This window comes from Corvus kubaryi, unplaced genomic scaffold (genome assembly GCF_017639235.1).
Source record: "Corvus kubaryi isolate FWS band 111438036 unplaced genomic scaffold, C.kubaryi_AGA036_p1.0 69, whole genome shotgun sequence".
NCBI classification, from domain to species: domain Eukaryota; kingdom Metazoa; phylum Chordata; class Aves; order Passeriformes; family Corvidae; genus Corvus; species Corvus kubaryi.
The window spans coordinates 9,448,285-9,461,776 of record NW_024582057.1 but is presented as its reverse complement, the minus strand read 5'-3'; the positions used below and the strand labels follow the sequence as shown (position 1 = coordinate 9,461,776).

The following is a 13,492-nucleotide window of genomic DNA, read 5'->3' as shown; positions in this document are numbered from 1 at the left end:
GTCAAGGTCCCACTCCTATCAAAATACTGTAAGGCTGGAGGCATCCTTGAAGCATCAAGTAGAATGTCACTCATCCAGGCCAGGGGCAACTGTTGCAGGTCACTCTTGATGCATATTCATCTAGTCTGTTATCAGAGAACTAAATTGTGGACCTGCCACTAGCTGCCTATGCAAATCTATTCCTGTGCTGTAGATTCTTAACCTTAAAATTCTACCATATCTTGCCCTATCCATAAGGAGCACAGAAAATAGATTACCCCCTAACTTTTTGTAGCAGCTTCTTGTGCATTTGAAGACTCTCTTGGTCCTTCCTTCCTCAACAACATCATTTACTCCTATGCTAAAAGACCCCACTTTTTTTCCAATCTTTCCTTCCATGTTATTTAGAATTTTGATAATTTTCATGGCTTTCCTCCAGCTTCTCAACACCCTGCAACAAGCACAGTGCCCTGTTTGAGACACTAACACTAAACCATGCATCAGTATTACTTCACCTACTTACAGATCACACACCTGTATCTGTACTGCGTTTCCTCATTTCAGGAACAATATGCTTTTGTTGGTTTCATTATAAGTTTTATACTTCTTTCTACAACACAGTTCCTTATCCTGCATTTTTTACACTGAGTTCCACAACCCCCTTGCCCAAATGCAGTATTTTGAATTAATCCCTGTTGAATTAATAAGATTTTTTCCACAGATCATTTATTTATTTCATTGGAGATAATTTTTAGTTTGTAATCTATCTTATTTACATTCCCACTCCGCCTTACAGAAATCTCTCTATCTCATCTTCTAGACAGTTACAGAAAACACCACCTTGCATAGATCCATTCCTTTGCTATGGATCTTAACTGTCAGTCACATTTCAGCAAAAAGACATTAAATAAGTTGTCTTTCAATGTCATTTGCTAATAATTACTCTTCCATTGAGTAGCTCATCAACTCTGTTTTTCCTAATATTAATGCACTGACAGAAGGATTTCACAAGCAATAGTCGCTAGGACTATCATCTCACTGGCCTATCTGGTGTTGCTCTTGTGTGCTGTTGAAACTAAGTCTTTAGTACTCTGATACAATTTCTACTTCCTGAACAATTTCCTCCCATGTTAGGGATCAAAGGGATATAACCCAGTTGGTCACTTACTCGGCTTCCTGACCATTGCCTGCACCTGGAAAGCTTGCAGTTGCACCTTTAATAAAATTTCTTTCATGGTACATGATTTCTTTTTAAATTCCCTTTTTTGGCTTGGATCAGCCTTCCAGGAAATGTTACCTAATGACTCTCTGGATAACTGAAATCTGTCCTCCTGAAATCCTGTTGACTTTTACTGTAGTGCTGCCTTTTTCTAGTCCCAAGGAAATATGAATTCTGTCATTTCCCTGTCACTGGCACCCACATTCCTCTTTGACCAGCTCCAGCACGCTCTGTTTGTTGGTTCAGAGCCGGGACTCTGTGACAAACCAAAAGAAGGCCTGCCAGGGTTTCTGACTCTGTCAGCACCTAGCAAACAGTTAATGCATTGTAATGGGGGTAATAAAAGAGTAATTTTGTGTATAATTCTTCTGGGTTTGGTCAAAACTAATCACAAAACAATTCATCCCAGGCACACAAGGCTGTGGGACTGCTTTTACCCACTTGAAATATGCATGTTAAAACAACAGCATTAATTCTTACCTTACACTTACCCACAAATAAAATGCAGAGGAATATATAAAGAGTGTGAATAGCATAAATCTAGCCAAATACATGTGCTGCTAAAAAAAAACCCCCACAGTTCTAGAAAAGCAGAGTCCTCTCTGCTTCATATCTTGTGTCTCTTATGTTCTTCTACTCATGTGTTCTCTGAGTGGGGAGACAATTTGGAAAAACAACCACAGGTATTTTGATCCACCTTCTAAGAAAATAATCCAGACTATGGGACAGCGAAGTGATTCCTTTCCATTTTCCTGCTAAAAATTTTTATAACTCACTTCTTTCTCTGCTCTCTGCTATAGCCCTGAGTTCAGTGACAAGGAACAGATGCTGACTTACCACCCCATTTCAGTTAATTCTTTGAATAGCTAACACTTGCTAAATGGGAACTCTCTTAAACAGACACCATGCCACTCTGTGAGTACATTGTTTTTTTCCCAAGGTGGTCTTTTTTATAGTGTGGTTGTTGTTTTCTTTTCTGATTAGAAGTCTTTTGGACAAGATTTATGTAAGGATTTGGCTGGATAATAGACTATATCTGTGTGAGGCCAAGAAAAGAAAGAACCTGTGTAAGAAAGAAGAGAACTACTGTACTATATTCTGATGTCTTTCCAGAGCAGCAGTCCCTGATGTCCTCATTCATATTAGTGAGTGGACTAAACAATTTCAACAGGGTACAAACGCTGCATTTTTGAAACTTACTCCCCATAAAGAAAATGTCTTTAATAAAAAGACGCATCTTGGTACACATCAGGGCCAGGGATGGAGATAAATGGGTTTGTCTGTGTATGTGTATGAGTTGTGGCATTTGGGAAGAACCTGGCCTTCCAGTAGTTGCTCTTTTTCTTTAGGTAGACTTTTAAGGCTTATCACATAACTTTTAGTTCCTTCTCTGATACCCTCTTCAGGAAAAAATAAGCCAAGCCCAACAAATAAGATTTTAATCAATCACATTTTTAAATTGAGGTTTCTCATTCTCACCAGGCCCAGTGATTTCTGGTTGTTTTTCAAACCTATCAATTGAATGTTGACAGCATTCATTCTGTATGGTGTGTTTTTGTATCACTGGTATCCTGCTAGAAGCACTGCATGTGAAGACCCTCATAGGGAGTTGGATATTCAGGATTCAGCTTCCCTCTTTGTGAGTGAGTCTCTAAAATATGTACACTTGCTTGTCAGGTCTATCAAAATTATGCTTTTATAGTTTTCTGAACTTCAATCACAGACTTCTCAAAGAGTTGCCAACATCCCCCTTAAAGGTCTCATGACTCCTAGTACATACTGAAATAATCATGTTGGGCAAAAGTGTTTCTAGTCAGTCATGCACAGAGAATTCTGCTTTTCCTTCCAGTTACAAACCTGTTTCTTCTCTCAGGTGTTTTAGCTCCAGTGGCTCCAGTCCAGTTACCTTCAGTTCACAAAGCTGTAAGGGACAATTGCATATGCTAACACATTGCTGGGCCTGATGCTTTTTGTATTCATGGCTCTTTACTTCCTTCTGGGAATGAAAAGGGACATTTATTTGGTGTTTCTTACAGAAACAATGTCCATAATTAGGTACCTCGAGTGCTGGCTGAGATACAAAGGAGCATTTGTTAATTATTTCCGTGTGCTTGAGGAACACGTTACACCAAGGGCTGGCTTGCTTGGGGACCACAAGCAGGGAGGTACTAGACTGTCACTGCCATGCTCCTTTTTAACAAAACAGTATTTCTTTTAGAGTCAGGGCTTGGCTTGGATCCCTAGCTGCTCTATCCAAACCCCAAAGGTAGCCACAGTCCTGGCTGTCCCTGCTTGCCAACAGGTTCCTCCACCCCTGCCCATGGCCCAGAATCCCGTACCATCAGCCTCTGCCCAGAGACGCTGCAGAAGGGAAAGGCTCCAGCTCACCACGGCCCCGCCCATGTGCCTGAGGCTACCAAACACAGCCCACCGCTGCTGCATAAAGCTCTGCCAGCATTCCCATTTCTTCATGCCAGTGCTGTTCCTGCACCAAGCACGGGAGGGACTGAGATTTGCATGCCTGGTCACGGTGCTGTTCCAGACCTGAGTCTCCCAGGAGCAGACTTTTAGGATGGATATAAACAGTGGCACCAAGCTCAGCCTGGATCCTGCTCTTCCATCAGTTTTACTGCAAGGTAGCACAATTTCTTGGTAGTGTTGGAGACTGATGTGAGAGAGCAACATGGCACTGGCACCATCTCTGCCTTTGAAACACCAGGCTGTGCAGAGTGCTGTAAAAATCACATCACAACAGCACCAACAGGAATTGGGTCTCTGCCTTTCAAAGGATGAATCTTTGCCAAGAATTTGGCAAGTCTGACCAGTCTTACCCACCCATTCAAAAGTAAGCAGGAGAGCCTTTGTGAAGAGGAAAAGGAGACTGTTAGTACTTTGTGGGCTGAGCACAGGCCACAAATGCTGAACACAAAGAGCTCCAGCTGGGAGTCAGTACTGCCAGGAATTTTCCCCCCCTCTGTAATGCCTAGTTAAAGCACTGATAACTTCATTTTCCACTGACAAGGTCCTATTGGAAAGAAATTCAACGGCCTGTGGGGGGAAGTGCAAGATTTGTCAGGCACACAAGAATCACATGAGAAGCCCAGCTGAGAAGCAAGTGGTTCCCAGGTGGTGCTTATCTCCAGGCCCTGGCCTCGAGGCTCACTTTTCAGAATCATCCCTGAATCCTCCTGTTTCTGATCCACCCGCTAAGTTGCCACATCAGGGCACTGAAGTTGTGGATTACTCCACATGCCCTCAAATCTTAAAGATAACAGTTAGAAAAACAATTATGAGTCTATCCCTCCATTCATCCTTTTGTCTGTGCCCATTCTTCACTTCTCCTTATTTCCTCATGAGATCTTGTGCTCTTTCCTCTCACTTCAACATCTGCACTTTCTTTCACATTGTGATGGATCTCCCCTGGACTCAGCCTTCCCTTCTTTTCCACATGCTTTCCACAGTTCTCTAGCTCTGTGAAGTCAATGAACACAACTATTTGCTGCCATTACTTTAAAACAGCAAAGTAGAAAAAGAAGCTATTTCTACAGTACTTTATTCTGGGCCTACCAGTCCCCTTGATTGCCTTTCTGTATAAACCAAAAGCTCCTCAGAAAGGACAGTGAACTCGGATGAGCTACCTATCCTCCACAGGCTCCCTTTCTGCAGTCCCCAACCAGCCCTGGTGGGGTTTTGATGCCACCATGGATTTCACAGTTGGAGACAGAATCCAATGTATTTGGTAGCTGCAGACAAGCAAAGTAAAATGTATTCTAGTCAGCGTTCTGTGATCCGTGGACGCTGCTCTAATGGGGTTCACAGCACCACGATGCGGAAGTTGCTTAAACTATTAGATGAGGATCATTCAGAAGAACCCCAGAAAAACAAAAAAACCTCCAGTTTTCCCCTTTGTTGCACAGAGTGATAAAGAGGGCTCCACTTGGTTCAATGACAACTTCTAACTCCTGTACAGAACAGGATGCAGTGGTATTGTGTCAGCTTTTACCACACTTCTAGCATGAGCAATGCTATTATTGTACTAAAATTAGGGATACCTTTGTCCCACAGTGAACAAAACCAGCATTTTAAATCAGCTGTTTCTACTTCTGAAGTTAAAGTAAGGCTACTTATTTCCTGCTAGCATGTACGATCAATTAATATGAAATTCTTAAACTGCACAGTTACCTTTCCAAATTCCAAAGGCAATCACATCCTCATTTAACCATTGAGATCATCAGGATTGTAATACATGTGGTATTCAAGTGTAATAAAATTTCAGTGTATGGATGTTCTCCCCCCTTTTCACTTTTCCTTAACATTTAAGGTCCTATTTTTTGTAATCTAATACACTTCAGTCCTTTTCTCCTACTACCCCTTTCTTCCTTACTCTCAATGACATTTATTTTCTTTTCAGCTTTCCCTCTCTACTTCTTCTTTGCTCATTTTACATTATTTCCTGGTTTAACCAGCTCAATCTCAATTAGCTATGCTCTCCACCTTTCTTTCCCTGTGATACCTGTTTCTATCTGCCAGTACCAAGTAAATATATTTACATCTGTCTTTATCTCTTTCCCCCCCAGTTCTTGGAGTGGCAGCTTTAAAGGTAATGCTACACATGCTGTTCTTTGTGTCTCCTCAGACTTTGTCAGACTGTTTACTCGCTGGGCATAAAACTTCTACTGGACACCCATGCTCACACAAGCATCTCCTCTTCCAGGGATCCAAGGGGGCTGGAGGTGCAGATGTGCATCAGTCTGCTGTCTCCTCATTCCGTGGGACCTTGCCAGTTTTAGAAGCCGGAGCTGGGTCCACACGGACGTGTGAGAAAGTGATTATGGTGTGGGCAGACACAATTCTAAGTAAGGTAGCACATGCCATGGTACAGGTGCTGGAGGCAGCAAGGAGACATCGGTGCAGCCTAGCACTCAGAGTGAATATTAATCCTGCAGTCCCTGGGGGCTGCTGGTCCAGTTTTCAGCTGCAGCCTGACATAAATTGCTGTCAACACCAGAGCAACTTAGGTAAAATCTAGTACCTGGACCACAAGTGAGCCTTCAGTCTCTTCTGTAAATGTATTTTGGAAGACTTCGGTGACAGAACAGTCTTTGTGCATTAAACCTGGAATGTGCCTGTGCATGCCAGGGGCAGACCTAGCAGGATTATGGTAGCTGGCTAACTGTGTCTGCAACTACTACTGCCAGACTTATAAATGGGACAGAAATTTAAACAAGTTAAAGGGGGCTTTTTTGGCAGGTTTTTTTTTTTTTTTTTTAGCTTCGGTCAAGCTTCAGTCAGCTGGAACTTGAACTGGGCTACATCCTGCCTGGCTTCACTAGCCTGTTTCTAGTATTACTATTGACCAAAAACACAAGTATGAACCCCTGGTAAAGTGTTCTCAGCTAAGTCTGGCTGGGATGCTCCCCTTACAAAAGTGACAAAGATTGCAGAGTCTTCTGGTCTGAATCACTCGGGAGTGCACCCACTGAGTAGGAAGGAGAGCTACTGCCCTGAATAGGGGGAGAGCTGGATGTGCCTGTTACCTGAGAGTAAAACCAAAGCAAAAGGTCATCAATCAACTGATGTACTTGGTTAACCAGGCAATTTATGAAAGCTGTGAACCAGCTTCCTCCCTCAGTGGAGTGTTTTTGGGAATAACAGTCAAGGAAAATGCTACATCTGAAAAATAGTTCTTGTGGGATACTGGACAACTGGGGTAGGAGAAATTCTGTTCGGAGGAAGTAACCAAAAAAAGGCTCTTAGCTGCACACATAGGCCCCAGGGATGGGGGCTCCTCTATCACAGCTTCAGGACTTACACTGTCAGCCCTACTCACCAGTTTTTTAAGCAGAACAAGAAAGAAGGCCAGCCAATGAATGGACTGCCAAGGAAAGTTGGAAATGACAAGCTTATCTGGCCACATAAAGGACAATTTTTAAGGCTGTAGCTCATGCACTGTTTTATGCAGCTCAGATCTAACAGGAGAGTGAATTATGCACGTAAATAAGTAAAGAAAACTTGCTCCTAACTCCCTCTAATCTCAAATTCTACATTTTCAAATAAAGGTTTGTGCCTTATTTCTGGTACACAGAATTCTGAAACTCTCAGAATTTGATATCCTTTTATTTCTCCAGTGTCATTTTAAAACTGAGAGGGTGGCACTCGTTTGTGGTGCCCCTCCCCTCTGAATCTGAGACTGTACATCCATAAAGCAAGTACTAGTGGGATGAAGTCATTTTGCTCAAGTAGCAGCGGATGTTGCCAACTTGATAAAACTGTATGTGCTTGTCGAGAAAAGGCTTCAGAAACAGGAGCCAGAAATGGCACAACTGGGATGACATCTTGCAACTAAGTAACCGTGACATAATAAAATTCCCATGGCATCGCAGACTGTGAGGCTGCAAGAAGGGAATTTAAACCAAGAAAGTGGGGAGCAGCGTGCAAGAAAGCGTTCACAATTTGAGAGTACAGCTCCATTCGAAGGGCAGTATGCTCATAGACTCCGTTTTGTTTCTTTTAAAAATATACTATCAGTTTTCAGTGATGTTGAAAACTTTTTGACCATGCACCATAAGAATAGAAAAATTATCTGCGTACGCAAAAGCCTCATCATCCAAGCATGCAATGAGGAAACTGATGCGAAATCCTTCGTGGAATAAGAGCAAATCACGGGCAGGCACCTTCTTCCTTGTACATACAGCGCCCTGATGCCTCGGTAAAAGCGGTAGTGATCCAGTGCCTCATCAGAAGAAGAAATACTTGTTGTAAATCCCTTTTTCCAGAAGCCTTTGGTCCCTTTATAACCAAGTATTTCCAGAGTGGGAACGCTCGGGATCTCCGGCGTTACCCGCGGCGGTACCTCGGTAACTCCTCCGCGCCGCGGGGGGCGCTGTGTGCCCGGCCCCGGTCGCCTCACGTGGCACCGGCGGCGCATCCCCCAACCAGACACGCCGTCAGGAAGTCGGGCGGCCCCGCTCCTGCCGCTCCTCCTCCTCCTCTTCTTCCTCCTCCCCCTCTCCTTCCTCCTTTTCCTTCTCCTCCTCCTCCTCCTCCGGCCCCGCCCCGCGCCGCCCGCTCTCAGCCAATCACCGCGCCAGCTTTGGGCCCCTGCGCGTGTCCTGCCCCTTCAAGGAAGCGCCGCGGCTCCTGATTGGCTGCGGGGCCGAGCCGCGCGGCGGGAGCGGTGCCGAGCGCGGGGCGCGCTCCCGGGCCGCGCAGCGGGAGCGCGCTTGCGGGGGGCTGCACCTGCGGCCGCCGCGGGGCGGGGCGGGGCGGGAGCGCGGGCTGGCGGCGAGCACGGAAATGCCGCGGCGGCAGGGGCAGCGCAGGTAAGCTCGGGTGCCGGCAGGCATCCTCCCCTCTGTGCCCGCCCCCAGCGCCGGGAGCCTCGCCCCGGCGGCCGCGCCTCTGCCCCGGGATACCTCCGCACCTGGGACGCGCCCGGCGCCGGGAGGATGGCACAGCCTGCGGCGGAGGAGGAGTGTGGCTGCGCTGCCGCCGCCGCCGCACCGGGAGACGACGGCGAGGAGATGAACGGCAGGAAGGTGGCTCTGATCACCGGCATCACCGGGCAGGTAACGGCGGGGGCTCCCCTTGTTCACGTGCCCTCCCGGCGGCGGAGGGACAGGGATAGGGGATGGGAAAGACCCGCCCCGAGGCGCCCGCAGGCAGCCGTGACTGGGGCCGGGCGTGGGAGAGGGGCGGCGGAGGGCTCGGCGTGGGTCTGTCCGGCGCCTTCGCTCCCGGGCCCCGGGGCACATCCCCGCGGGTGCCTTTGCCGCTCGGTGCCCGCTTCCCTTCACAGCTGGTGCCGCCAGTTCCGCGCCGGGCTGCAACTCCCTCGGCTGGGTCAGAGGCGGGCAGACCACCTTGTGGGTAGGGCTTGGCTGCCCCGGGGGTCTGAAGTGTTCTTCAGCCGGTGTGAATGAGATGGGATCCAGTGCTTTTATGTCTCGGGTTTGGACTGTCTCACAGTAGCCTGTACCAGAAATTCCTGAGAAATCAGCTAACCCTGTACAGAGATGAGGTGTGAAGTGAGCATCTCTGAGAAAGGAGCCGCACCTAGGAAAGACAGTACAAGGAGCCGGCGTTGGGACTCTTCAGCTTGCCGGTCTGCAGGGGGGAAGGTACCAGTGCAGGTATGAGAGTGCCAGCGTTGGTTGTGAGCTGAGCAGGCTTGTCATCAGAAGGGGTGTTTGTCACTTGCCACTGTAACACACTGGGCAGCCATACATTTACAGTCCGTACCTGCTTTATAATCAAACCTGAATGGATGACAAAAGCATTTCCCCAGGCCACTTGTTTTGTATTCGTGACGTTCATTGCAGTCTCCCAATTTTTTTGGCTATATTACTCATAGGGATAATGATGCTCTCAGAGTCCTGGTGCTTTGAGCAGAATGTGCAGGAGAAAGATGGCATGGAAAGAGAAAAAATTCACAGTTTCCCTTGGAGCAACTTCTGCATGATGAAAAAAGATATGATGGTGGTGAGTTTTAACCTGGTGAGGTGTGCAGGAGGGTTGATATGTGCAGTTTGTGGCTTGTGCTGCTACACTTCCAGTAGGCAGCTGAGATAGTTGGTTGGACTGTTTTGTGCATTGCTCTGTCTTTGCTGGCAAGTGGGTGCTATATGAAAAGTTGTCCTGGACATGCTTACTCATATTTGAGGAACATCTTATTTGTAATGTAGATATCTCCCACTACCTGGAAAAATTTCCTCTTCTTACACACTGCTTATGTCTAAGAACGTGCTGGTACTGAATGACTTCTGCTTGGAGGGTGTATCTCCTGTGATGGGTATAACTTGTTAAGTGCGTAATGTGTAGTAACCATTATTGCTCATTTTGGAATCCCAGTGGAACAGCATTTTTCCTTTATGGCTTGCATTTAGTCAGTGACGGCTTCATACATGGAAGAACTTCTTCCCCTTCAACTGTGACTTGTCCTGGTATGCTTGCAGATCCACTGCAAGGTGCCGGTGTGGGTTGTTGAGAAGTCCGTGAGCACTGTGAAAAAGTGCATGTCAAAACAAACTTGTTGCTCTTCCACTCTGAGACAGTGTTAGTCAATGCTGTCTCTTTTTATTTTATAGTGGAAGAACAACAGTGTCTTTGTGAGGAAGTAAATCCAGAGACTAGCTTTTAATCTGTTATTTGAGAGAACCTGCACTGTGCTTGGAACGTTCACCTGCTGCTTGTGTTTCACCTCATTATGCCTGGTCTCGTGTGTTCTTGCTACACATTTTGGTGCACGCTCTTCCCACGGGTTAGCAGCTGTCTGCCAGTAGCAGGCCAGGGAAAGACCTCCAACTGGCTGTCTGACAAGGAGATGTAACTATGTCTGAGAAGAAGAAAAGCATTAGTTTTTCTGTGTACTAACACTTTTGCTTGATGTTTATTTCTAGCAAGTCAGAGCTTTCCCAAGGACTACTTTGGTGCTGTGTGAAAAGTCTTCCAGGTTGTTGGCAGAAGTATGTTTCTCGTCATCAAAGGTAGAAAGTTAGAGGCCTGTAGCTACAACACCATGATTCTTTCAGTACTGTGTTCTCTCTATTACTTTGTCTATTTTCAAAGCAGCTCTTCCTTCTTAGCTTAACCTTTGACAGGTGTATTATTTATCATTGGAACATGTGGAGAACCAGAGCTAGGAAAGGCCTCTGCCGTAGCTTTCCATAATTTTGAGATCTGCTGCCAGGATTCCTGGTCCATCTATTTTTTTAGGTGACCTTTAAAGGAAGTCACCATACTACTTGTTCCTTACCCCTCTTTGAAGAGGCCTCACCCAGAAATGGGAGACTGGGATTTTGTTTCCTATCTGAGAAAGGCAGACTTGCATGTCCCTGTCCCTGAAGAAAATCCTAGTGCAATATGTTTTTAAACTTTTAATGTACAAGTATGCTGAAGTGCAAGCTAGAGCTCAGGCTTAGTCTTTCCCAGGCAATTACTTTAACTACTGTGCTAAAGAGTGTTGTTTTGTTTCACATTCTTCCTTTAACTGGTGCTCTTTCAAGGTGGGAGATAAAGGCTTGGCTCTCTTCTGACTGAAGGTGGTGTAGAACAGAATTGGATGGTAACCTCCCCTTATCTAAACTGTGCCCTTTCTGCTATTGCACAAAGTGAGCTGGCACAGTTGTATTGTATAAGGAACCTGCTTTTGTTTGTTTGTGTGTGGCCACTGTACTCTGAGAGTGTTTGCTGAACTAATGCCCCTTAGGGTCTGGCACTCGAAATAAGGATAGGTGAAAGCTAAGTATTGAGGTGGACATGGACCATGACAATTTGGGACAATTGTGGAGTAGTGCTTTTGTTGTTAGAGTACTTTTGGGCCATGTGAGGTGTTGCTTGAACTGTAGTAGTCCTTCCTGAGTTGAGATGATTCCACGGGAAGTGTGCTTAATGATGGTATTGAAATCAGGCAACTCATTATTTTTCAGGACTTCTGGGTAACCATGAATGTGTGGATTGTTCATCTTTTCCACTGACAAAAGGTGGGATTTTCTTTCTAGGATGGAGAAAGAGTTGAGCTCAGATAGGGTTATACTTTGATAATGAAGCAATTGACCGATGATGCAGCTTTTAACTGAAACATAACATAGAGATATGGCACAAATGTAACTTCTGATTAAGGGACTTTAATGGAATTCATGACTTTACAGCATGCCAGAGAAAGGGCTGTCTGCACAAGTTCTTCTCTTTAGTGAGAGACTGGAGGCACATGCCATTTGCCAACTTACTGCACCAGTTAACTAAAACAGTTCTGGTGACTTGCTTTTCTTCCAGATAGAAGACATTTAGAGGACAGGTATCTGCAAGGGTGAATGTGTTTCTATGTGAACTCACATAGAAAGGTGAGTTTGACCTTTGGCCGAATAACAGGAGGAGTTTGCAGTATGCACAGTGAAGTCACAAAGGAAAGCAGATTTCATAATTGTATGATCAGGACTTAAATGGCATTCTGGCTCCAGTGGCTGAACCTTAGTTTCTATTAAATCAAAGCAGATGTATGAACCTGTACAAGTTCTGCATTTGTCCTATGGTGAAATCAGTATCATTCTACCAATTGCATTGCTGATAAGAGACTCTAAGCATGTAGGCAATGGTGTTATATACTCCTTTTGCAGTATTGAGATTTCTCTTATCTTTCTCACACCACAGCAGTGGGATGAACCACATTTCACTGTTTTGCTAAAATGACTTCCAGAGTGAGGCAGTTGCTGTGGTTAGATAGATGAAACACTTCTGAAGTTTCATGTAAGTACTGGTCTGCTGGCAGACTACTTGTGAGTAGTGCATAGCACTTTTTTCATCATTTAAAGAAATGTATTTTAAATTAAACAGGCCTGCTGTATGTTTTTAAATGAAAATACTTGTTTTTTAAAAACCCAAACAACTTGAATGTGACTCTTACTGTAAGAATGCTTTCACAATACAAAATAAATGTGCTGGACTTTTCAAACCTTGGTAACTTGAAGAATTACTCTGTAAAAATGGGAGTTTTGAATCAAATACTAGTATTACTAACCATGTAATTCTATATATGCAAATATGGATTGTTGCTTATTTCTGGAAGCTACTTAAGTAGTACGTTTTTAAAGCACTGTTTTCTAGACCATGCAACTAAATATATGTTAAAATTGCATTTAAATATCTATTCAGAATGTCTGATTGTCTTATACTGATACTTGTAGAAGTATTTAGATATTTGACTTCTTGGAGAAGTACCAAGAAATAATCTGTCTGAGACTAACTATGAGGTTATATGTTGATGTTCCTACTTTGCCCACTTGGCCCCTGGATTATGAGCAGTAAATAATATGTATCTGCATCTGGTGCTTTTCTAGGAGAGACAGTAAGGTAGATGAAGATAGTTCAGGAGGCACTTCAAAGCTCAGTTTTGTATGAAGCAATGCATCAGAGCTCAGTGTCAGTAAATGCCCTGAGGCTACTGCAAACTGTGGATGAAGGGAGCAGTTGTATCTCTGCCTTACAGCAGCAGTACTAGCCCCAGCCTCTGCTCCCTTGCCTGCAGTTCTGTCAAATACAACTTCCATTTGCCAAAACTTAAGGTAGCAAACTCAGAACTTTCAAGCAAGCCTGAAGAGAGTGTAAAGTGTGGGGTCTGCGTCTGTCTTTTGTATTGGAAGTTCAGTTGCTTACAGCCTTTGCTATTCCTCTAAAACACCAAACCTCTGTACGTGTGTACTGCAGGTTTTATGCCAGAGTTACAGTTCATAGTTTGAAAAAGATTAACAGTATCGGGGGGGGGGGGGGGGGGAAGGGACGGGGGGGGGGGGGGGGGGG

General features: G+C 45.0%; 1 protein-coding gene across 2 annotated transcripts in view; it reads left to right on the top strand.

Annotated features, from left to right (window-relative positions):
* The first annotated feature begins 8,452 nt into the window (after nt 1–8,452).
* The window catches only part of GMDS (GDP-mannose 4,6-dehydratase), a 412,680-nt gene continuing 407,640 nt past the window's right edge, over nt 8,453–13,492 (top strand). For both annotated transcript variants that reach the window (XM_042049040.1, XM_042049039.1), the window contains exon 1: nt 8,453–8,766. In XM_042049040.1, coding sequence (XP_041904974.1) covers nt 8,647–8,766 — 120 coding nt within the window. In that variant the 5' untranslated portion in view covers nt 8,453–8,646. The remainder of the gene's footprint in view (nt 8,767–13,492) is intronic.